The 24,652-nt window shown below is 41.0% G+C and overlaps 1 protein-coding gene and 1 long non-coding RNA gene across 3 annotated transcripts in view; one reads left to right on the top strand and one right to left on the bottom strand.

The window, feature by feature from the left end:
• Positions 1–4,116: 4,116 nt before the first annotated feature.
• The window catches only part of MTAP (methylthioadenosine phosphorylase), a 52,155-nt gene continuing 31,619 nt past the window's right edge, over positions 4,117–24,652 (bottom strand). For both annotated transcript variants that reach the window (XM_072841522.1, XM_072841524.1), the window contains exons 5-8: positions 16,989–17,091; positions 12,313–12,552; positions 7,426–7,548; positions 4,117–5,060 (exon numbers count right to left, since the gene is read on the bottom strand). In XM_072841522.1, the coding sequence (XP_072697623.1) occupies positions 5,022–5,060; positions 7,426–7,548; positions 12,313–12,552; positions 16,989–17,091 (505 nt within the window). In that variant the 3' untranslated portion in view covers positions 4,117–5,021. The remainder of the gene's footprint in view (positions 5,061–7,425; positions 7,549–12,312; positions 12,553–16,988; positions 17,092–24,652) is intronic.
• On the top strand, positions 12,417–17,650 carry LOC140641529 (uncharacterized). Its single transcript, XR_012038044.1, has 2 exons — positions 12,417–13,068; positions 17,138–17,650. It is a non-coding gene; the product is annotated as an uncharacterized lncRNA (long non-coding RNA).

Raw genomic sequence — 24,652 nt, 5'->3', positions numbered from 1 at the left:
AGTGCCATCAGGTGTTGGAGGTAGAGAGAAGAGGCTGGAGTAAGCCAGAAATGTCAGAACATGCAGGGCTTTGCAAATATTGTGATAATCAGTAGGAAGCTGTACATTCAAAACAGTATTGGCTGAAAGTTTACTAAGGCCACATTCTGGCCACTTGGGATATATATCAGTGAACAAGATTTCTGCCTTCACAGAATTTTTATTTTGTAGGGAATGGGGGTGGAAGATACCAACAAACAATAGCAAGCAAGCAAACACAAATATTAAGGGTATGTTGGGAGGTGTTAAGAGCTTGTGGAAAAACAAAAGTTGATTCAGGTGAGAATGGGCAGGAGTACTGGGGATGTGTAGTGAGAATCACTGCCCTGCATTAAAATAGGATGGTTGGGGTTGATCCAGTGGGGTGATTTTTGAGCAGAGGTTTGAAGGTGATAGAGTGAGTGACGTGATTACCTGGGAGAGGTTTCCCAGGTAGAAGAAACATAAAGCAAGTACTCTAGCATTAAAGGCTGAAAAGGGCGTGGTGTGTTCTAGGAAAAGCATGGTCAGTGGTACAGAGGATGGCAGGAATTTCGAGATTAGGGATACGTGCAGATCCTATGAGGATTCATGCACTACTATGAGGATTTGGGCTCTTATTCTGAGAGAAATGAGCAGAAGAATGACTCATGTTTTACAAGGATCATTCTAGCTTCTGGGTTGCTATTAGAGTAGAAGCAGGAGAACCAGTTAGATTATTGCAGCACCCAGGTGAGAGGCGAGTGACTCAGGCCAGGGTAGAGGCAGTAGCTGATGTGAGGAAGTCAGTTTCTTTATATATATATTAAGATTTTATTTGAGGGAGAGTGGGTGGGGGAGGAGCAGAGGCAAAGGGAGAAGCAGGCTCCCTACTGCGCAGGGAGCCAAACATGGGGCTCGATCCTACAACCCAGAGATCACGATCTGAGCCAAAGGCAGACACTTAATCAACTGAGCCACCCACGCGCCACATTTCCTATATAAATATATATATATTTTAAAGATTTTATTTATCTATTCATGAGAGATACAGAGAGACAGAGACACAGGCAGAGGGAGAAGCAGGCTCCATGCAGGGAGCCCGACACGGGACTCGATCCCGGGTCTCCAGGATCAGGCCCTGGGCTGAAGGCGGCGCTTCAGCCGCCCGGGCTGCCCTCCTGGATATATTTTGGATGGTAGGTAGAGTGAACAAATATCTTGCTGATGCGAATGTAGGTTTTGAAGAGTTAAGAATAACTCCACGTTTTTGATCTGAGGGACTGGAAGGATGAAACTGCCAACAACCGAGATGGGAGAGTGCTGGGAGAGATCTGGGAGGGGGGCTGGAAACAGGAATGAATGAAGAATGAGTGCTGGAGCAGGTGACACTAAAAGATCTGAGAGAACAGCAAAAACCAGAAAAGACTGAATAGCAACCATTGAGGTAGAAGGAAAACCAATTGTGGTGTCCTCGGAAGACATGTGAAGAATATTTATCAAGGAGGAGGGAGGGATTAAATGTATCAAATGCTGCTGATAGGAAAAGAAAGATGAAGTCTGAGAACTCACCAGTAGATTTAGTAAGGAGGTGACCTTGAGGATGGTGGTGATGTTGAAAGTGGGGTACTGGCACAATTTGGATTGGAGTGAGCTAAAGAAACAAGAAGAGGAATTGGAGACAGAGATCTTTGGGGACTTTATCCCAATAAAAGGCAAAGCAATAAGACAGACACCACACTGAATTGTAGCCAAGAATTTTTTTTTATTGGGAGAAGTACCAGCATATTTGTGCCCTCGGAAAAATGATCCAATGAGGGAAAATTTGAGCATGGAGATGGGCAACCACTAGAGTGAGGTCTTTGACCAGCTGAGAGTGATGTAGGAAAGACAGGATTAGATTTTCCTTTTTTTTTCCCTTTTTTTTCAAAGATTTTTATTTAGTTATTCATGAGAGACAGAGAGAGAGAGAGAGAGGCAGAGACACAGGCAGAGGGAGAAGCAGGCTCCATGCAGGGAGCCCGATGTAGGACTTGATCCCGGGTCTCCAGGATCACACCCTGGGCTGAAGGCAGCGCTAAACCACCAAGCCACCGGGGCTGCCCGGATTAGATTTTCATTTACACAAAGATTCCTTGAACTTGTGCTAAGTTCAAGGAACTCAGGATCCTAAGTGAAAAAGACAAAGGTTTTCCTTTTATGGAAGTTCATCAGATAGGGAGATGGGAAAGTCCTTAACTGCATACATCCCTTTAAATATTTTATCTCAAAAGTTTTCCTAAGCATTTGCTTATTATAAACAACTCCAGGATGCACTGGGGCTAATTTGCAAAACATTTCAGGTCTCAAATATAACCCTGGTATTCCAGGCTCCTCCATCTTTTCTTGAGGTAACACTCTACAGATAGAACCATTCAGGTTCATCTACAGAATCAATGAAAAACAATGCAAAATGATGCATTACCAAGAGTAGATGCAAATGCACTTATCAATAACTTGGCACTCTCCCAAAGGACTAGGTCACTAAGCCACAGCTTTTCCATTATGCCCATAATCCACTGGGGAAACTGAAATAAACTGTTCACCGTGTTTACTTAATTTTTTAGCTTAAAAAAGAAAAAGTGAAAGATCACATAAGTAAAAAGCACTCCAGGAAGAAATGGTCAGCAAAGTCCTCAAGAACGAAGAAATCAGGAAGATTATGTTGGTTTTGAATAAGGAGCAGCTGATGGGAAATAGCAATGAAACAGGAGTATACTCCATGTGAGAAGTCTGAAAGTGAGGTTGCTACTCGAGACTGCTGAATCAAGAAAAGTGCCCTTTGGGTGGCTCAGCGGTTTGGCGCCTGCCTTTGGCCCAGGGCACGATCCTGGAGACCCGGGATCGAATCCCACGTCGGGCTCCCTGCATGGAGCCTGCTTCTCCCTCTGCCTGTGTCTCTGCCTCTCTCTCTCTCTCTCTCTCTGTGTGTGACTATCATGAATAAATACATAAAATCTTAAAAAAAAAAAAAAAAAGAAAGAAAAGTGCCCCTAGAAGTTGGTGAGGGAGAACTGTGCTTTCTGAAGGCAGCAAAATGCTCACATTTTTGCCTTGACATCATCAGATATGTACTAAGAATGAAAGAAAAGTATATATATAGTATTACAGAGTGGCAGATCAGGGTTTACGGAGACAGGGAGCCCTGGATTCAGATCTGTTATGTGATGTGTGTATAACTAATGTCCAGCCAGGGCTGAATCACTGCATTGGGGAATGTGAGAATCATAATCACTTGTAACCCAAACAGCTCAATATTAATGCTGGGGGGGAGGGGTGGATAACTGGTTTATTTTGTTGTTTACAACTAGCAGCTTATTATCTTGAGGACAGTCTCCTTAGACACAAACACACTGACTTTACACTCTTTAAACAGACAAGCTATATGACTAACAGACCCAGTAACAGACCACAGTGAAAAGTAGTAATTCTGAAGAAAAAAAGATCTTTATGACAGAAAACAAAACACATTCCTATAAAACAACAAAAAAGAGTAAGAAGCAAGCTTCTGTTTTATGAAAAAATCCAAACCACCCACCCATGTAAAATAATCAACTCATAAAAAGTAGAAACAAAGGCCAAATATTAATTTTAAAAAAACTTGACACACTAGAATGTCTATTATCTCTCAGAGTTTCAGACTGTGAGGATTAAACTTTTTTTTTTTTAAGATTTTATTTATTCATAGAGACAGAGAGAGAGAGAGAGAGGCAGAGACACAGGCAGAGGGAGAAGCAGGCTCCATGCAGGGAACCCGACGTGGGACTCGATCCTGGGTCTCCAGGATCATACCTTGGGCTGCAGGCAGTGCTAAACCACTGCGCCACCGGGGCTGCCCCTAAATTTTTTTTAAACATTTTTTTTTTTTTAAGATTTTATTAAAAAACAAAAAAAGATTTTATTTACTCTGTGATGATTAAACACCCAACTTTTCTCAAGTTGTTGCAAGCCCAAGTATCGTTCTTACTATACAGTTATCATTGATCCTTTTTTTTTTTTTTTTTTTTTAACAAAATGAAGATGGAACTCAAACAGAACTCCTCTTAGGATTACCATCTTAAACTTTGCTTCACACCAGTATGTTTTCAAGAGCTGGATCTTTTTATTTTTAAGACTTTATTATTTGGTTATATTCATTGTAGAAAAATGTGAAGACACAGAAAAATATAAAGAAAATTAAAATGATTCAGTGTCCCAACCCCAAATACAGTTAACAAAAGATTATATATCCATTTCTGGTCTTTTTGTACATTAATGTAGAACTTTAAAACAACATTAGCAATGTAAAATGTGTACACATACCCTTTTTTCATTTCATATTATAGAGCAACCATTTCTTTAGGACATCAAATATTATGTGAAAACAGGATCTTCAGTTGGCTGCTTCACAATCTAATTAGAACTATACCATAATTTACCTCTGACTGTTGGGATATTAAGATTCTTTTGAATATTTGCTATTATGACTAATGCTATATTAGACATCCTTCCTTATACACGGTTCTTTGTATCCCTGATAATTTTTTAAAGATAAATTCCTAGGAGTGGGGTAACCAGCACAAAGAGTATAAGTATTTTTAAGCCTTTTGATACATTTTACCAAACTGCCCTCCAAAAAGACTGTATGAAATTTATAGTCACACCAATAAACAGTCTAAGAATTCCCATTTCTTCTTCATATTTCCTTGGTAACATGGGAAACCCTTTATTATTACAAATTTACAAAGGTAAATGAGGTCTTATTTTTTTTTCTAAAGTGTCAGATGTCAGAATTTTTCCACATGTTCATTGGCCATTTTTCTGAAGCAGTCTAACCCTTCTAGAAGGCATCTCTGGTATGTGCACGTGTGGTCTAATATGTTCTTCCTTAGTAGGCGAGGGCATGAGAGCTGCATGTCTTTTCCATGTTTTTTCCAAGTTAAGCTGAAATTTCCCAAATGACTGGAATTAGCAAGTCTTCTTGTCCTCTAGGTGGCCATGCTAGTTTAATGTCTTGGTAATAAAACAGAAAACTGGGCCATATTCTAAAAGAAAGAAAACAGGCACAGATAAAAGCTTGCTATAGGTTGTGATTCTTAAGATCAGGATAATCACCAGGAGTCCTTATTAAAAACCAGATTTTGATTTCAGAGACTTGAGGGCCCAGGGTATCCACACTTTCAATAAACTCAGAAAATTCTCATGTTCATTAAAACTTAAAAATAACCAACTAGACGTGGAACTTGCAATACAGCTCTTAACTCGTAGTTCCTCACTCTCCTGCTAAGTGAGTTTTGTTTATCTCAAGAGGGCTGTCCAGGTTTTCCCAGATCTCCACCCTCTTTCATATCCACTAGGATATGTATTATGCACTAACCTCCAGCCTGGATTAATGTATATCAACCTCTGTCATTCACCTTATCCCACTGGAAAACACCCTTGAAATTTTAGTACATCAGTATCTCTAAACATAAGAGGATCATCTTCATCACCACAGGTCTTATGTACCTTTGTAAACCACAGCTGGCCATATGGCAGGTGCTCACAGTTTCTGAAATGAGTGAATGCATGACACACATTTCAGTGTACAGAGAACTGAACACACTACCCCCAAAATACCCCCAAGAATAAAAAGGGTTATTAGTAGGGTGTGCCTTAATGTGTCACAACAAAGGCCATGATTCTCAGTTTCGCCTAGAGCAAAATGCTTCATTTTCTTTCTTTAGATCGTATAACTCTTTGAGAATCTGATGAAAGCTATAAATATTAACCCTCTTTAAAAATGCACACATAGGGAAACACACTATAATTGCATACTTTCAGAAACTTCTCAGAAGGAAAGGAGAACATGGATTTCTACCATCTAAGATTTATTTAAAAATGAAGCTGAAATGATAAATTTTACTCCTTGAGAAATTATATTCAAATTCGAAAGACTATGGTCAAAATGGGGTCAGTTGAAAAACCTAAAGAAAAAAATAAAACCCATCACGTCTTGCAGGTGACACTAGCCTCAGCAGCAGCAAAAAGTATGAGTCATATTTCCCACAATCAATAGTGTGCTTATTTAGACAAGCTAACGTCATGCTGTTCTTATTGCACTGCACCCAGGGAGATATAACGGTTTCCAGTTTATTTTTTTTATTTTTTTTATTTTTTTTCGGTTTCCAGTTTAAACGGACTTTCCTCAATTCTTAGAATTCTTTTGTTTCCCTTTTCTTTGTAATTATTAACAAGGTTTGTCTCCATTTCAATTATGATGAAACACTTCATGGGGGAAAGAGGGGCTATCATTTAGTCATTTAGAATATTTAGCTCCTAGGTATAAAGGCTGAAACCAACACATGTATTTCCTGTCTCTTATGCACTTGAAGTCTAGTGGGAAAGACTGGAATACAAATTCCAATATTCCTGACTTGCCAGTCCTTAGGGCTGAGAGACACCTTGTTAGAGGGGTGTGTAGTGTAGCCTGCTGTATCAGCTTGCAAAAATCAGCTCTTTGGATCCATCAGTGGTTTTGGATTGATGGACTGAAATCGGCTATGCTGGAGCACTTAAACCATGCAGTCAGTATCTGCTATAAATCATGGCTCCTCTGTGCCCAGCAGCTGTCAATCACTGACCACCATGCGGTGTCTTCATCACACTAAAATTGTGACTCTCATTCTAGGGCTCCTTGGTGGTAGCAGTTCAGGTAAGGAGGGCTTTTATCAACTTTTCGAATCCTCTCTCAACTACCTGTCTTAAGACCCAAGAGTACAGTATGTTCAACACCTTAGGCCATGCTAGCTACTTTCTCTGGATAGGGGACTATCCAATCAATTTGAGGCAACTCCTTATCCAGTGTGGTTAATCAAGAGAATCAAAAAATGTCCAAATAAAAATCATGGGTCTCTGAGTTTAGCACTCAGTTTAAATGATATTCTGGGAACTAATGCTAGAGTTGAAAAGCTACCAATCTACAACCCATCCCATGTTTATCATTAATCACTGTCTTAGTCTGATATAACATCAATCCTAAGTACACTCCTGGCACCGTTTTGGTATTGCTATTCGTGTTTTGGCTTTAAAGGCTGCCAACACTTTGCCTGGGTCTGCCAAAAAGCAAACAGCTTTGTCAGCGATATAAGCCATGTACAGAACAAGCACTATCTTCAACCTTCTGTAGTATGACTTAGGAATATCCTGTAGAGCATGACAATGTTAAGAACTTGGCAGACTAGATAATAAAACTCTTACCACCTCAACTTTCAGCAGTCTTGTATTACTAGCCAAAATCCATAACTACTCAATTTCACACTGGTAGTATGGTAGGAAAGAGCATGAAAACTGGTAGAGAACCTCTAGACTAGTGTAAGGCAGATGATGGTCCATGGAAGTGTCTGCTTGCAGATGGCTGAGGGTACTTACCTTCAGGTTATGGAGGGTTTCTGACCATTCCATGGAACCTATCTGAGGTATGGTAGTGAGGAGTAAACTTTTGGCTTTATTGGCATTTTCTTTCAGGGTCTTTAAGACCCGGTCCACTGAAACCTAGAGAAAAAAAAAACAGCAGAAAATGTTACTAGCAATTTTATAATTCCACTGCTGTTCACAGAACTGTAGAGTCAGTTCACTCCAATTCCAATCCCCTGGGCACTAGCTCTGCACTTTTCAAGGCAGGCTTGGTCCCAGAGGGGAGATGGTGGAGGAATCCAATGGTATCTCTGAAAAAAACTGCTGGTTTTCAATGTAACGTTTGAGAAACTTTCTCAGATGTATAATATGTTAGCAGGTCTGGAAAGATGTGGCTAATGCTCCTTACATCCACAATAGAATGGATTCCAGTCTTAAAACTGCTGCTACACTGGCTAGCCAATCACAAGATAAGCACATTTATCTTTCAAGAAGTCTTCCAGCTAATAAAGAGAAATGCTGGAATCAGAGTATTGTCATTTTTATAGCTCCCAATGTATTGGGAGCTCCCAAATGTATTTATATAGCTCCCAAATGTATTTAGCTCCCAATGAATTAATGGATGGACAGCTAACATCACAGAACAACGACAAAAACAAATCCCAAAACAAACAATCCACTTTAATGAGCTTCCTTACAGGAATCATATTAATTCAACACTTTTTTTAAAGATTTATTTATTAGTTATTTTTTTAAAAGATTATTATTCATGATAGAGAGAGAGAGAGACAGAGAGAGAGAGAGAGAGAGAGAGAGAGAGGCAGAGACGCAGGGAGAGGGAGAAGCAGGATCCATGCAGGGAGCCTGACATGGGACTCAATCCCAGGACCCCAGGATCACGCCCCGGGCTGACGACAGGCGCTTAAACCGCTGAGCCACCCAGGCTGCCCCTCAACACTAGTTTTGACACCTGAATTGGAACAAATCTCTAGAACCAGCTGTCAATTTAAAGGAAATACAGAGGACAGAGGAATCTGTCAAAGGAGATGTCATACCCCAAGGAGATGGGTTCAGTGATCCAGAAAGTTTCCTGTGGGAAACTCTACAGGACAAATGACCTAGTTTCTCTTCAGAACACTTGGAGGTAAAAAGTTGTGATATTTGGGATAACTAGAAATGTGAACTGTGCTTTGAAATATTAAGGAATTACCACTGGGATGTGATAATGATAATGTGGTTATGTTAGGTGTTATGGATAAAATTATGGATCAGAGTCCAGATGAAATATGATTTGGCCCTAAGCTGATACATTTACAATTGAAGCGGGATGTTGATTTACAAAAGCTCATACTATGGTCAACTTCTATATATCACCAAAATTGCTTCCATAAAAACGTTGAAAAAAAGTTGTGAATGTAAGATGGCTATCAGAGGTAGAGTACTTGTCACACCTCATTATACTTAGAGGGAATCTGGGGTTCAAGCGCACAAAGATTACATCTTTCTATTTCTTAGAGTTTTTATAAACTCCAGACCCATCCCACAAACACGGAAATGTATTTAGAAAAAAATGACAAGCACTGTAGCCAATGGGAGTTCCATCACTGTGGGAATTCAAAGCAGTGAATGGGTGTTGCCAAGTACCTGCAGAAGCAAGTTTTAAGCAGAGTCTTCCAGTGCAGGCTCATGAAGCATCCAAGAGATTTACCTTATATTTACTGTTTTTCCTTTGATTGATGTATTTTTTTAAGACTTTATTTGAGAGCAAGAGAGAGAGAGCATGAGTGGGGGGTAGGGAGCAGAAGGAGAAGCAGACTCCCTGATGAACAGGGAGCTCCCAATGCAGGGCTTGATCCCACGACCCCGAGGTCATGACCTGAGCTGAAGGTAGACACTGAACTGACTGAGGCACTCCTTCTTTTGACTGATATTGACTTCTTTGGACTCTGACCTCTCTTTTCTCTTTGTTTCTGCTGTTGGGCTCCATCCAAAATGCCCATTCTACTAACCTCTTCACAGTAAAATCTAACCCTCTGCTTAATGTCCAGCCTAAAAAACAAGTTTTCTTCTCAAACATTTCTGCACCACCTCTCTCCATCATAGCTGCCTGGTGATAACCACCCTCTCTTAGGAGCTGGCACTATAGCAGCTCCTCTACATTTGGTTTAATTCTCCCAGAAATCCTGCAAGGTTAGAAGTGTAAGTGAAAAACCTCCACCCCTCACCTCTGGCTCCATCCCACACAGGAGTAGATGGATTAGAGAACTTGTCCAGTCTCACAAGTAAATGGAGCAACAGGAATTTGAAGGTGGGTGTAGGCAACTCAAATCTTTGCACCACACCAGGCCGCACATCTGGTTTAAAGCTCAATGACACACATGGCTGGGTGATGATGTGATCTCCGTCTGTGCTTTTCTTGTGGCATTTAGCATTATCTGCCTTCGTGCCTTACCACTTACACACAGCTTAGCTTCTCTGCTTTCAACTCAAGTGGCTCCAACTGACTTCTTTCCAAACCTCATGTAGTAAAGGAAAGCACCATTTGATCTGCAGGAGGCAAATATTACTAGACTGAGCAGAAAGCCAGAGGCAGGAAGCAACCTGCTCTTAGGGTGTGGCAGAGGCTGGAGCCTCCTGCTAATTGGAAGAAGCTTCTTAACATCCATAAGGCTGAGCGTGTCCCTTAGGTGACCAGAGCTGCCAAGTTAGAGATTATGCTGTGTCAGGATCTGGAAGTTTCTTACACACAAAATACCTTAGTAGTGCAGTGGTTAATTACACTGAGGAATCAGGACAAGGTATCCATGCAAAACAAAGAACCTGTGTTCAAGTACAACCCAAATTCCAAATACATAGATGGACTGACAGATGGATATCTTACGGTTTTACATGAAAATGGACAGCACAACAAGCATCTCTGAGATGGTGGGAAGGGTCATCTTGGAGAAGACGTCACCTCCCATAAGTGTGCTCATAATAGCTACCTGTGCACTTGTTCTTTACTTCAAAACTCCTTGACTGGGGGTGCCTGGGTGGCTCAGTGGTTGAGTGTCTGCCTTTGGCTCAGATCATGATCCTGGAGTTCTGGGATCAAGTCCCACATCAGGCTCCCTGCATGGAGCCTGCTTCTCCGTCTGCCTACGTCTCTGCCTCTCTGTGTGTGTCTCATGAATAAACAAATAAAATCTTAAAAACTCCTTGACTGTAATTTTGTCCCTTTTTCTATTTTATTTTTAAAAGATTTTTATTTATTTATTTGAGAGAGAGCAAGCAAGTGCGCACATGTACATGTTAAGGGGGAGGAGGGGCAGAGGGAGAGAATCTCCAGCAGACTCCCTGAGTGCGGAGCCTGACATGGGGCTTGGTCCCACGACCCTGAGATCATGACCTGAGCTGAAATCAAGAGTCAGATGCTCAATAGACTGGCCACCCAAGCACCCTCTGCCCCTTTTCTCTATTTTAAAATCAGACAGGGGACAAGACAAATGATTCAGCTTCTTCCAGGGAAATGTAAGGAGTGAAAAGACAGATGGGGAATATCAGAAGAGATTTAAGAGGCAGATCATTCAAATGCAATGTGTGGATTATAAGGAACCCTGATTTGAACGGTTATATGAGACAAGAAGGAAAATGTAAACAGTCTGGATATTTGGTTACACTAAGGAATTAATATCAATATTTCTTGGTTACAATAGTGGTATTGAAGTTATTTTGTTATTATTTTAGTTTAAAGAGGAGGCCTTCTGGAAAAATATTTACTTCAAAGTAATGAAGGCAGGGGAGAGAGAAGTGGGTAGGGGCACTATATATAGGACACAAGACTGGCCATGGCTAACTGGAAAGCTGTGTGATGGATAACTGGAGGTTCATCATACTAGACTATCAACTTTTTACAGATGTTTGAAGTTTTCCACAATAAGTAGAATATTTACTGGGACGCCTGGGTGGCTCAGTGGTAGAGTATCTGCCTTTGGCTCAGGGTGTGATCCTGGAGTCCCAGGATGGAGTCCCACATTGGGCTCCCTGCATGGAGCCCGCTTCTCCCTCTGCCTATGTCTCTGCCTCTCTCTCTCTGTGTCTCTCATGAATAAATAAATAAAATCTTTAAAAAAAAGTATATTTATTTTGGAAGCCTGACTGAAGTGGTCTAGTGTCTTCACACATCAGCTGGACCTCGCTATCTTTCCTGCCCAGAACCCATAATTGATCTCCCCTCTGAAATACTTACATAGTCTACTCCTTCTTCTCCACTCCACCCAAGGATGCCTGTCTTTCCCACCATTCTTACACCAGAAAGCCTTTTCAGACTGCAAATATTTGGTTGGGTCAATTGGATATGTACTGTTCACCATACTATTTCTGTAGAACCCTGAGCTTCCTTACACTGGTCAGCTTAACCTCTGCACTTCCCCCCCAACCCCGCAAAAGCCTCAGAATGTTTGCTTCTCACAGGCTTGTCTATCTGCTGTCATATTCCTACACCAACATCATCCAGTCATGGTAGGTTAAACAGATATGAATAGAGTCCTCTTATAGGGAAGAGGTAATAGGTCTTTCCCTTTGAAAACAAACATAATAACCAGTAGCACAGGATAAAGAAATGATAACCAAAACACATTTTCATCCTTAAAATAAGGCCCAAGTCACAATATGATTCCCATCACACCTACATGTCCAAAATGTACTGTTTATCCTTGGATCAAAGTGTCTTTTTCTTCCCTGTGGAGATCATATCTTCCAAGGAGAAGTATAAAGAAAATACCTGACCACATAGGGAAAGCTAACTTTAAAACCTGGTAGAAAGGCACTTTCCAGACCCAATACAATGGAACTAATAGTTAAGACACTCCCATGATGCCTGGAAACCCAGGTCATACATGTTGAGAAGAGAATTCTACGTACCACTTCCTCATGCTCCTTCCAGCAATCATAATCTGTTGCCATGGCAATACTTGCGTAGCAAATTCCAGCCTCCTTAGCAAGAACCACCTCTGGAACCGTGGTCATGTTGATAACATCCGCCCCCCAGGTGCGGAACATGAAACTTTCTGCCCGGGAGCTAAAACGAGGTCCCTCGATTGTGACCATTGCCCCTTTTGAATGGCACCGGAGTCCTAACTTTTTAGCCGTCTCTATGAGGACCTAGAAAACAAAGAACCACAAACTCAAAACTTACAAACATAAGTAACAGCTGAGTTATTTTGGGGTTTTCCCTGATGTTCAACATGTTCCATTACTTAAAATTTTTACTGTAAATGGTCAGTACCTCAGGTCCTCAGACAGTGCCTGGAGATCACAGAAGGGTGTTTTCTAGACCCTCACCCACTTACGTAACCCTGTTCCCCCAGCCCCTTGCACACACAGCTTACAGATATAAAAGCAAACTGTGAACTTTTTCTATATACCAGGCATTTGTTTATATACTTTAATTTCACTTATTTCTTTACAGCTTGAAGAGACTAAGCTGGGTTGTGAACATGGATTTGAGTCTGATCCCTTCCCCTCCCAGGCTGAGCGAGGGTGCCAGTCCGACTCACATCTCCTCAAAGACATGCTAAGAATGGTTTCCAAGCTCCTGATTGGTATTTCACACAAGAGCTAAAGACTTTTCTAGAACCCTTTTTTGGTTAGAAAACAATTTCTGGGTGGCTCAGCTAGGTAAGCATCCAACTCTTTGTTTTGGCACAGATCATGATCTCAGGGTTGTGAGATGGAGCCCTGTATCGGACTCCAAACTGGGCATGGAGATGGAGCCTGCTTCAGATTCTCTCTCTCTCTTTCCACACCCCCCAAAAAGAAAATGGTTTCTTCATAATCTCTTTAGCCTGTTGCCTCTCCCAAAACACATACAAAAACAGAATGAAGCTATTCTGGTTTTTTCTAAGAATAAATTTATCATGATACCACTTTAAGGCCATGCATGGGTTTTAAAAACATTATTTAAAAGAATGATCACGGGCAGCTCGGGTGGCTCAGCTGTTTAGCGCTGCCTTTAGCCAGGGCCCTGATCCTGGAGTCCCAGGATCGAGTCCCGTGTCAGGCTCCCTGCATGGAGGCTGCTTCTCCCTATGCTACTCTCGCTCTCTCTCTAATAAATAAATTAAATCTTTAAAAAAAATAAATAAAAGAATGATCACTTTTTCCATAGTCTAATTATTAATACACATCTAATCCTCAGGTTATCAATTTCTAGCCTTTTTTTTTTTTTTAAAGATTTTATTTATTTATTAATGAGAGGCACAGAGAGGGGCGGGGGACAGAGACATAGGCAGAGGGAGAAGCAGGCTCCATGCAGGGAGCCCGACGTGGAACTCGATTCCAGGTCTCCAGGATCAGGCCCTGGACTGAAGGCGGTGCTAAACTACTGAGCCACCCGGGCTGCCCAATTTCTAGCCTTTGCTTCAACATTCCTTTCTAATTAAAAAATAAATTTAGCTGGAAAAAAAAATAAATTAACTGTTGGGACGCCTGAGTGGCTCAGCGGTTGAGCATCTGTCTGTCTTTTTGCTCAGAGCATGACTCCAGTCTGGGGATCGAGTCCTGCATCAGGCTCCCTGTGAGCTTCTCCCTCTGCCTATGTCTCTGCCTCTCTCTGTGTCTCTCATGAATGAATGAATGAATGAATGAATGAATGAATGAATGAATAAATAAATAAATAAATAAAATCTTTAAAAAAATCAATTAATTAATTGTTAACCTGATTAAGCACTGCCAAAAATTCACTTAATCTTTCAATGTTTTCATTTTCTCATCTGTAAAATGGGAATAATTAGATTGTATTATAGAAGTATTGTGAGGATTAAATGAGCTAAAAAATAATACAGCAAAGAATTGTATTGGGCACACTGTAAACACTGGATAAAGCTAAACCAGTCTTCTAACAATTACACTGGCACCTTCTACACTTAATTGCCAAATAATTGGCAAAGATTCCTGGGGTACTCTATATATAAAATAGTGTGACTCAGTGTCAATAAAGGCTCCAATTTAGGCCAAAGTCTAGCCTGCACATGTCAGAACCACATAGGCAAATTAACCTATTTCTTTAAAAATAATTTTCATTATGCTATAGCAACGGGAGAAAGAATTTTAATGAGAGCCCTGGCAACTCCAAATTTAGAAGCATGACAAGTCACAATGAACAGTTGAGGTTATATCATGTTTATTTATTATACTATATATGCTGAAAATAAGATTTTGCTGCTTAAAAACTTTCCCCTAGAGTACAGATTATAAATTTGTGGGCCTAAAGCATTCCTCCTTCCCCTACCTATGCCCCCCATCCCCAAATTAAAATACAGCCAGCCCAGTCCTGTTTTCATTAAATATCTTTTAAAATCCTGAATAACAAAGCTGTATGTCTTAAGCAAACTTCAGTACTTCTAAAGATAAGTGAAGGAATATCACAACAACCTTGTATACTGGGCTGTGGCATATTGAGTCTCACGTCACCCTGGGAGGCAGGTGCCATGATAGTGAGGAGGAGGAAGTGAAGGATTATGGATGTGGACCTGCCATAGAGACAGACTCCGGGGTCTTGTCACTTGAACCAGCACTTTGCACCAAACCACAGGCTAAGAGATCTCTGGGTCTGAGGTGAAGACTCTTTCATTTGCATGTTTGGAGCAAAGATAATGGAAATCCTGAATTTCCCACTATCCTGCAAATGTATTAGCAATATTAAATTACCCAAGCTAAATATATTTTATGTGTCTGGACTTTTGAAAAACTTGGCTTCTGATTACCTCCTAAAATGACTAGAGGTGAAAATATTTTTGGGGTAAAAGTGACATGGAACAAAACATTTACCCCACTACTGTGACAAGTATTTTTTTGTAGCAAACCACACTTCATCCCTTCCAAGGGAAAAAAAAAAAACTACCAGTTTTTTTGGTTCAATTTTCCAAAAACACTATTTGCATGTAAATACTTTCATATTTACCTCTTTATATATACACAAAAATATGGTACAACCACTGTTCACATCTTGTTCACCACTTGACAGTTCACCTTGACAATCCTTCCTCATCCGTACATGAAAGGTCATGTGAATGTTGAAAGTTAAAGAGATAATTATCAAGGGATACAGCATCAACTTCTCTATATTTCTGGATGGTATTTACAAATCTCTTTCAGAGTATGTAGGAATGAGGTCATATTTCAAAGACTTATTTTTTTCCTGTTTTCTTAAACCTAGTGTTCTTTTAGTCTTACATGGGAAGGTACCCTGGCTTAGCTACACCAAGAAGAGCTGAGTTAGCGTGGTCTCAAGGGAGGCCAAACCCTATTACTGGGAACAATCACCAAGCCACCACATTTGCATGTTGTCTGTATACATCATTAGTATTTCCCCTCTCTTATCTTTACTGCTAGTACCTGAAATCAGTGTTCCCTCCCTGGGACAAAATCTCAGGCCTATTCTCTCCTTAGTCTATTTCTTCCTAAGCTGTCCCGATTTTGAAATGGACAAGAATCTTATATACATCTAATACCCTTGGAAAGCAAATCTATTATGTGGACAGATCTGTGTTTCAGAGGGAAGACTACCAGCAGCATTTGATATATTCTGCTGGTATCTGTTAACATATATTTCCCAAATACCCAAATACAAACTTAACCTGCCATTTTTTTTTTAAACAAACAAACAAAAAAAATGTATTTTCACAGAAATCACAGAGAAATCAACAAGCAGTGATATATCTGAAATGGCTCCCCCTGACTCCTGGCTTCAGATTCTAGATTTTTGTTTGGGTCCACAGTGAAGTTAAGGTGCCCTTGCTGTTAACTACAAGAAAACTACTTTTACACACTTACGAGGGCTGGACATAGAAGTTACAATAAATCTAAAAAAAAAAAAAAAAAAGTTACAATAAATCTGCTTTCCAGAAGTAGGTGTTAAAATTCTCTGAATGAGTAACATGCTTAAGTTGTTCCACTGATCTTTGTAGAGCTACCCCCTTAGTTCTAAGATTTTACTATTCCTAGAGAGGAGGCTGAACAGTAATAGCCAAACTCAGCTCAAAGGCCAATGATACCAATCTGACAATTTATAGATTATCAAAAACTGAATTAATAAAAGCAGTTACCAGTTGTTGGATGTTGCATACCTTGACAGGTAGAGTTCAAAGCACTTTGTAAGTAATAACTCATTTACCCCTCACACAGTTCTATGAGGTACACGTTATCATTACCTTCACTTTCCAAACAAGGAAACTGAGGCCTGGGGGCATGGAATAACTTGTCCAACAACACACAACTCTTAAGCATAAGAGCAGAGATTTGATCCCAAGTAATCTAGTTCCAGACTATACACTCTTGATTAATATGCTGTCCTACACTAAATTATTTAAAAGACATTCTGACAGCAAAATCAAAACCTATAAAAAAGGTAGGTCGCAACTTTGAGTGACAGTAGTGGAGGCAGTACTAACAAGGGGAAAGTCTTCTAGAAACCTTGCATAAGAAGCAAGCTTGAGAGGGGGAAAAGGGATCACCTGCTTAGCCAATCAATATAACTCTAGATGCCACCCAAGCCCTCCACAACTTATTTCGGTGCACCTTCCAGAAAGACTACGAACCTCTCTCGTTTTGGGGCAGAACGGTTCAGCCATGGGAATATGGCATACTCCTCTGGCACAGGCATGACTTCCATCATAGAAGGTCTGAGGCCTTTTGGTGGTCCTACAAAATAAAGTGAAAAGTTTTTTTTGTTTTTTTTTTTTTAAAGCTATCACTCCATCCTCCAGGGGCTGGTGAATCCCCTGTATCGAGGTCAACACCTTGGTCCTTCATCCAGAATCAGGAGCTCTGGATAAGCTGAAGGCAATTGTTGGAAAAGCCCCTTCAGGACAGTATTCAGTTTTTCTGGCTCTGGGTTGGTGGCAACATGCCTTCCAACAGGAATTCAAGGGTGTGGTCTCGTGACTGACAGGACAACTGCAGCGGACTGCAGGTACAACTCAACTTTGAGCTTGGGAGGTTGGGTAAAACACTTAAGGAAGTCACTAGGAAATTCCGTCATTGTAGATGTAGAGAGCTGTACAGTGAGCCCCACACATCGCCATTACCTAGATTCAACCATTCAAATTTTGTCCACCTTGTTTCCTCTGTTAGCTTTTCCATGGTTGCAAATCTCAGACTTTGACGTTTCACGCCTACTTCAGATGTACCAAAATACGGGATTTTTCACTGTAATGTGATGATCACATTCAATAAAAATTAATTCCTCAATACCAACTAATACACAGACCATATGCAAATCTTCCTGATGTCCTCAGAAGTGTCTTTCATTTATGTATTTTAAATTATTATTTCTCTTTAACAAATGCTTTTTTAGTTTCAAGTTCCAAACAAGGTCCTAAACTTGGCATTTGCTTGGCCTGTCTCTGATGAGAGTAGCTCCTGCCCTCCACCCCCAACCTTAGTCTTTCATTCCTTTGACCCACTGAAGAATGCAGCTATTTGTCCTGCTCCGCTTTGGGGACTCTCTCTGCCACATTATTTAGCTTGTTTCTCTACCCGCTAGAATTGGTTCGGAAGTCTCTTAGTTCATCTTTTTGGTAAAACGTTTTGAATCCACAAAAGAGAGGCTAAAATTAACCCGGAGCCAAGTCACCCTGCAATTTTTCACCCAAAGTTTTCAGAATAAAGCACCTTCTATGTCCTTTATATTGTTCTCAACTTGAACTCATGAGTAATACAGGAAAGAGAGTCTTCATCTTTCCTACAGAGGGGAGGGCCGGGGAGGGACAGCCCAAGGGAAAGGAGGGGGAGGCGGATGGCTTAACATCTACTTCCGGGAGCAGGAGGGAAGGAACAGCGTGGAGAAAATATACTGGTTGGGTTCATACAGCTGGTGTGCCCACCTACCAAAATTCATCTGTTACTTCCATCCTGTCACATACTAAAAACAGTAGCACTAGCTGGCACCAAAGTCGCCTGGCTTAATAACGAGGCCTCAGTGCTCTGCAGGGATGAAAACCTAGCCTGTGCTCCTCCCAGCCTTCTGTCCTATGTGTCTTAGGGGAAGGCCAAGTTAACACCAAAGCAGTCCCAGATGGGGTTGAAGCACAGGTCAAATGGCTGTCCTAGCCCACATACACAGAGGCTTTTCTCTTTTTGTACAATTAACCAATAAAATCGTGCCTCGTACTCCAGCTCTGGCTTGGTATCAGCCTTCCATGAGTCAAGGATTAGCAATATCCCCATTTACAACCGTGATGAAGTATGAAAACAGGGTCACAGAAACCTCCAGCAGCTATACACCCATAAATACCATAACACCCCTACCTTACCTATCTATGTCCTCTCCCTTCTTTTTCTACCCCTTCTTTGCCTACTCACTCCACTTCATTCTGAACTCCCATCTGAAGACAAAAACAGGCATTAGTTATGTCACATAAACTCAATACTCATTAACTATGGTTTTCACTCCTCTATCAAGTGGAACATTTTCCATTTTTTTCTTTAAACAAAGCTATAGGGCTTAGAGAGCAAACAGCCATATCTTTTTGATTCTCGATTTCTAATCATAAAATGTAGTTTATCCACCCAGCTTTTTTTTTTTTTTTAAGATTTTATTTATTCATGAGAGACAGAGAGAGAGGCAGAGACATAGCCAGAGGGAGAAGCAGTCTTCCTGCAGAGACCCCGGTGTGGGACTCGATCCCAGGACTCTGGGATCACAACCTGTACCAAAGGCAGATGCTTAACCACTGAGCCTCCCAGAAGCCCCAGCAATGAAGACTTTAATACCATTATTTCTAATGGTTTCTAATATTCCTAGTGGCTATGTTGTTTAAGATCTAGGAAAAGGAAGGAGCAGCACATGAGAAACACCTCTTCACACAGCCTGCCCACCTCTCTGTGCTGTTCCACATAACTAACTTATGCATCAAACATTCAATGAAACACCTAATAACCTAAACTTAAATCACTGTAAATAATAATACTCCTGTCCAGCATAAAATGATAAGGTATGATTAATGCTGAAGGCATTCTGACTGACCAAGAGTGATGGGATTTACAATCACTGGGGCGGTGAGTGGAGCACACTTTTTCCTTAATACAGTATAGTGTATAAATGTATTTTTCTTTTTCTTATGATTTTCTGTAGCATACTTTACCATAAGAATATAGTATATAATATGTATAACAGATAAATAGGTATTAATCAACTGTGTGTTATCAGGAAGGCTTCTAGTCAATGGTAGGCTATTAGCAGTTAAGTTTTTGGGAGGTCAAAAGTTATACATGGATTTTCAGCTCAACAGATATGGGTGTCAGTGTCAACTGTAATTTGTTACAGCAGCAACAGGACACTAATACATGTACTTCTGTGGTTTAAGATATAATCAACCCAGTAATGGCTTCCACAGTAATAAAGAAACAATGCTGAAGGTTGGCCCCCACTCTGGCTTCTTTAGCAAGGGGACTGTGAGGCCTCTGGGAAAACAGATTCTGGGACTGACCAATCCAGTTGGCTTTACCGTTCACTTAGTGACTGTGTGCCTCCGGGAAAAGTCAATCTCATCTCTGCACCTCAGTTGGTATCCATTTTCTCATATTTAGAATGGGGAATAAATAATACCACCTACCTTCCAAGGTCGATATGATGACTTAAGGAGACCCGGGAAGCAAGTGCTCAGCACTACCAACTGCCATTTATGGGAAATCTGCCTCTGCACTTCTCACTTGCCAACTGCAGGGCCTGACACATTTACAGACCTCGCGTTCAAAGTATACAAAAACCGTGGAGGCCAGCAAACAGGGATCCAGGCTAAGAGAAGTCAAGTGTGCTTACACAAAAAAACTGCCCATGGAAGAGTGAAGGAGGCAAAATTGTGTTGTGTATTGGCAAGGGAAGTAAGTTCCAGACTGCCAAGGAGAAAACACTGGGCACTTTCACATACAGAACAGGGACAAGCCCAGAAAAAAACTGACTGGTAGGTTGTTTCTGAATCAAGACTCTTGAATTGGCTCTCTGAGAGCCATTGGTTAATAATTTTCCTCCAAGGAAAAGTTGAGCAAACAACAAGGAAAACACTTGTTCTACCACAGAAGCAAACACAACTGCACATCTCTGAGGAGGCACATGTCCCCAACAAGCCTCAGCATGCAGGAACATGAGTCAATTAATCTACTGGCAAAGCAGGGCCAACGGCTGCTTCTAAATAGCATAGTTTTGGGGAAATGATTCCACTCACGTCTTAAAAGATATCCAAGTAGTAATGCGTATGGACAAATTCAAACTCAGTTTCTAAGAAAACAAAATAAAACAAAAAATCCTCCCAATCTCTCTTTTCTTCCTTTCTCTTTCTCAAGATTACTTATTTGCCCCAAAGAGAGGGAGAGTGGGGGGTGGGGAGAAAGAAAGATAGAATGCAAGCAGGGAGATGGGCAGAGGGAGAGGACAGGATCTCTAGCAGACTCCCCACTGAACTCAAGTCCAACTCAGGGTTCAAGGGCTCGATCCAACGACTCTGAAATCATAACCTGAGCCAAAATCAAGAGTTGGACCCCCAACTGATGGAGCCACCTGGGTGCCCCCAATTTCTCTTTTCATTAAAGCCTGAGCTCAGAGAGAAAGCGGAGGTGTTCTCCGTAGCAAGTCTGTCATAGCCACCCTGACACCCAGTAGCTCTGCTAGCAATTTATCCTACAGGGATATTCACACAAATAAAAGATGAGTGGGCATGACATTGTTACCTGAACCACAGTCAATAAAAACTGATTTCCCACTGAGAAGGCAGCTTAAATAAACCACATACCCAACAATGGAAGAGTGTACATGTGTTAGGAAGAACACAGTGGTATCTGACTACAAGTGTGGAAAGCTAAGAGAGATGGTTAAAAGGGAAGACAACACATTGTGAGCTAGGATAGAATAAAAAAGAAAAACTGTTCTTTTTCTAGCATTCCTACAGTCACATATTGTTTTTTTTCGTGTTAAAAAATACATAAATGGGGGATCCCTGGGTGGCGCAGCGGTTTAGCGCCTGCCTTTGGCCCAGGGCGCGATCCTGGAGACCCGGGATCGAGTCCCACGTCGGGCTCCCAGTGCATGGAGCCTGCTTCTCCCTCTGCCTGTGTCTCTGCCTCTCTCTCTCTCTCTCTCTCTCTGTGTGTGACTATCATAAATAAATAAAAATTAAAAAAAAATTTAAAAAATACATAAATGGTATGCAATATTGACAGTCTCACAATATGCTTGATTTAATGATGACAGACCATGAAGACTTTTCTGTATTAGCACATATAAATCTTGTTTAAAGTTTTGAATAGAAGGCGATGGATATATCAGTATATTTAAGTAAATATGCAAAAAAAAAAAAAAAAAGGTAATTAAAGAGGTGCCTAGGTGGCTTAATAGATTAAACATCCGCTTTTGGCTCAGGTCATGATCCTAGGATCCTGAGATCGAGTCCCTTGTCAGGCTCCCTCCTCCACAAGGAGCCTGCTTCTCCCTCTCCCTCTGCTATTCCCCCTGCCTTGTGCTCATGCTGTCAAATAAAATCTTTTTTTTTTTTTAAGAATTTATTTATTTATTCATGAGAGACACACAGAGAGAGAAAGAGAGGCAGAGACACAGGCAGAGGGAGAAGCAGGCTCCATGCAGGGAACGTGATGTGGGGCTTGATCCCGGGACTCTAGGATCACGCCCTGGGCAGAAAGCAGGTGCTAAACCACTGAGCCACCCAGGGATCCCCTGTCAAATAAAATCTTTAAAACACAATGGGTAATTAAAAATGGCATAACCAGTATCTCCACATGAACTGTCTTGTGCATGGTTCTCAAAAAATGAAGAGGGGATCCCTGGGTGGCTCGGCGGTTTAGCACCTGCCTTTGGCCCAGGACGTGATCCTGGAGTCCCAGAATCGAGTCCCGCGTTGGGCTCCCGGCATGGGGCCTGCTTCTCCCTCCTCCTGTGTCTCTGCCTCTCTCTCTCTCTCTCTCTGTGTCTATCATAAATAAAAAATATAAATAAATAAATCTTAAAAAAAAATGAAGAAAAGGAGCAATTTCCAGTAAAAGGCCACACACATTTTCAAGTTTAATGGCGAGATTTCACCAAATTTCCCTTCAAAGGGCTATAGCAAGAATACACCCACCAGAAACATAAGAGGGTTTCACTTTTACCATATTTCCTTTTTTTTTTTTATTTAAGATTTTATTTATTCATTCATGAGAGACACAGAGAGAGAGGCAGAGACACAGGCAGAGGGAGGACCAGGCTCCATGCAGGGAGCCCAATGTGGGACTCGATCCGGACTCCAGGATCATGCCCTGGGCCAAAGGCAGGTGCCAAACCACTGAGCCACCCAGGGATTCCCCACCATATTTCCTCCTATACTTTTTAAAATTTATTTCATTATAAATATAAGTATCATTTTTTAAATGCTCTAAAACACAGGTATGTTGGATATCATTTTAGTTTTGGCATACACTAGAACCCTAAAGACAATTTAAGTTAAAAATGTTAAAGTATACAACAAATAGGTGAAGATGGCAAAAAACAACAACAAAAAAAATAAGGCCAAGTCACCAACTGTTTACATCAAAAGGATACTTATATTCTAGGAAATATGAGTAATTTTAAGATCAACAGGATTATGAGAAAGTCTTCTAAATTTCTAGGTGTGGGTGTGCACATGTATGGATGTGCACGCACATATTTATGGACAGCACTGTTGTGAGCATGTTCATTAATTAAAATTTTTAAAAAAGATTTAGAGATAGAGAGCACAAGTGGGAGGGACAGAAAGAGAGGGAAAAAGAATCTCAAGTAGATTCTGTACTGAGTGCAGAGCCTGACACAGGGCTTGATCTCACAACCCTGAAGATCATGACCCGAGCCAAAACCAAGAGTTAGACGCTCAACCAACTACCCCACCTTGTTGTGAGCATGTATGTAAGTGAAGGATCAAATCCTAGAAGATTTGGGTCATGGAGTTAGGGCATATAAGGTTCTTATCTGGAGCAGAAATGTAGGGCACTTAGGGGGAGAAAGAGAGTTTAAAACTGCAGTGGGAAGGGGCACCTGGGTGGCTCAGTCCATTAAGCATCTGCCTCTTGATTTCACTCAGGTCATGATCTCAGAGTCCTGAGATTGAGAACCATGTCTGGGTTCTGCACTGAGAGTAGAATCCACTTAAAATTCTCTCTCTCCCTCTCCCTCTGCCCCCTGCTGCTCCCCTTATTCTCTCTCTCTCTCTCAAAAAAAAAAAAATTAAAACTCAAGTGGAGCGAAGTAGAGGAAACTTTGACATGAGTGACAGGAACGGCAACTCATTATGACATGGAATGAATCTGTTCTATTAATCAGAAGGAACTGAGAGTTTCTGTATTTGGACAAATGTCATTAAGATCTCACTATTGGTCTATCTAATGAGTGATTATGGTGCCATGGGAAAGAAGAAAAATCAATAATGTTTAGATTCCAATGAGGAGGCAAGTCTGCCTAATAAACATGTACAGTTCTCCCTTCTTATTTTCTACTTTTCATGAGGTCTTGCTAAACAAAGCATGCAGAGCAGCAGTGCAAGAACAAAATCCTGGCTCTGACATTGGTGGTGAATAAAGTCTCTAAGGGCCTTGGTTTTCTCATCTGTACAAGGGGGTCATAGGGTACATTAATGACGCTGTGATAATTAGCAGCACCAGGAATATAGTTAGGACCACAGAAGCAGCTTTGTTTCACAATCAAGTATCATGCATATGGCTCCTGGTCAATGTATGATTTAACAAATCCTGTTTACAACTTCACTACATTCCATAGGACGGCTGCTTTAGGATCTTCACTCAAGAAGCCATCACTGTACATGTGTCTAGAAAAATACACCATTTGTTGGTTTTATTCTTAGGACTACAAGCCACAAAAGGGAAGGCTTGTTGGAAAGGCATGCATATTTTAGAACTTATTAGTAACTCAGACTGCCTTTTAATGAGTTCTAGGGGCACCTGGGTGACTTGGTCAGTTAAGTGTCCAACTCTTGCTTTTGACTCAGGTCATAATCTCATGGGCTGTGACACTGAGCCCGGCACGGGGCTCTATACTTAACACAAACTCTGCCTGAGTTTCTCTCCTTCTGTCCCTCTTCTTACTCGTGTGCTCTTCCTCTCTAAAAATAAGTAAATCTCTTTAACAAAATTAAAAAAAAAAAAAAAAAAGAGTCCTAACTATCTCTACCAGCAATAGGCATGTGAATGTTAATTATCCAGGACCAAATGGCATTTGACATGT

The sequence above is a fragment of the Canis lupus genome, chromosome 10 (assembly GCF_048164855.1).
Source record: "Canis lupus baileyi chromosome 10, mCanLup2.hap1, whole genome shotgun sequence".
In the NCBI taxonomy this organism is placed as follows: Eukaryota; Metazoa; Chordata; class Mammalia; order Carnivora; family Canidae; genus Canis; species Canis lupus.
Note: the sequence above shows the minus strand (reverse complement) of the source record. Positions and strands in the feature narration are given on the sequence as shown.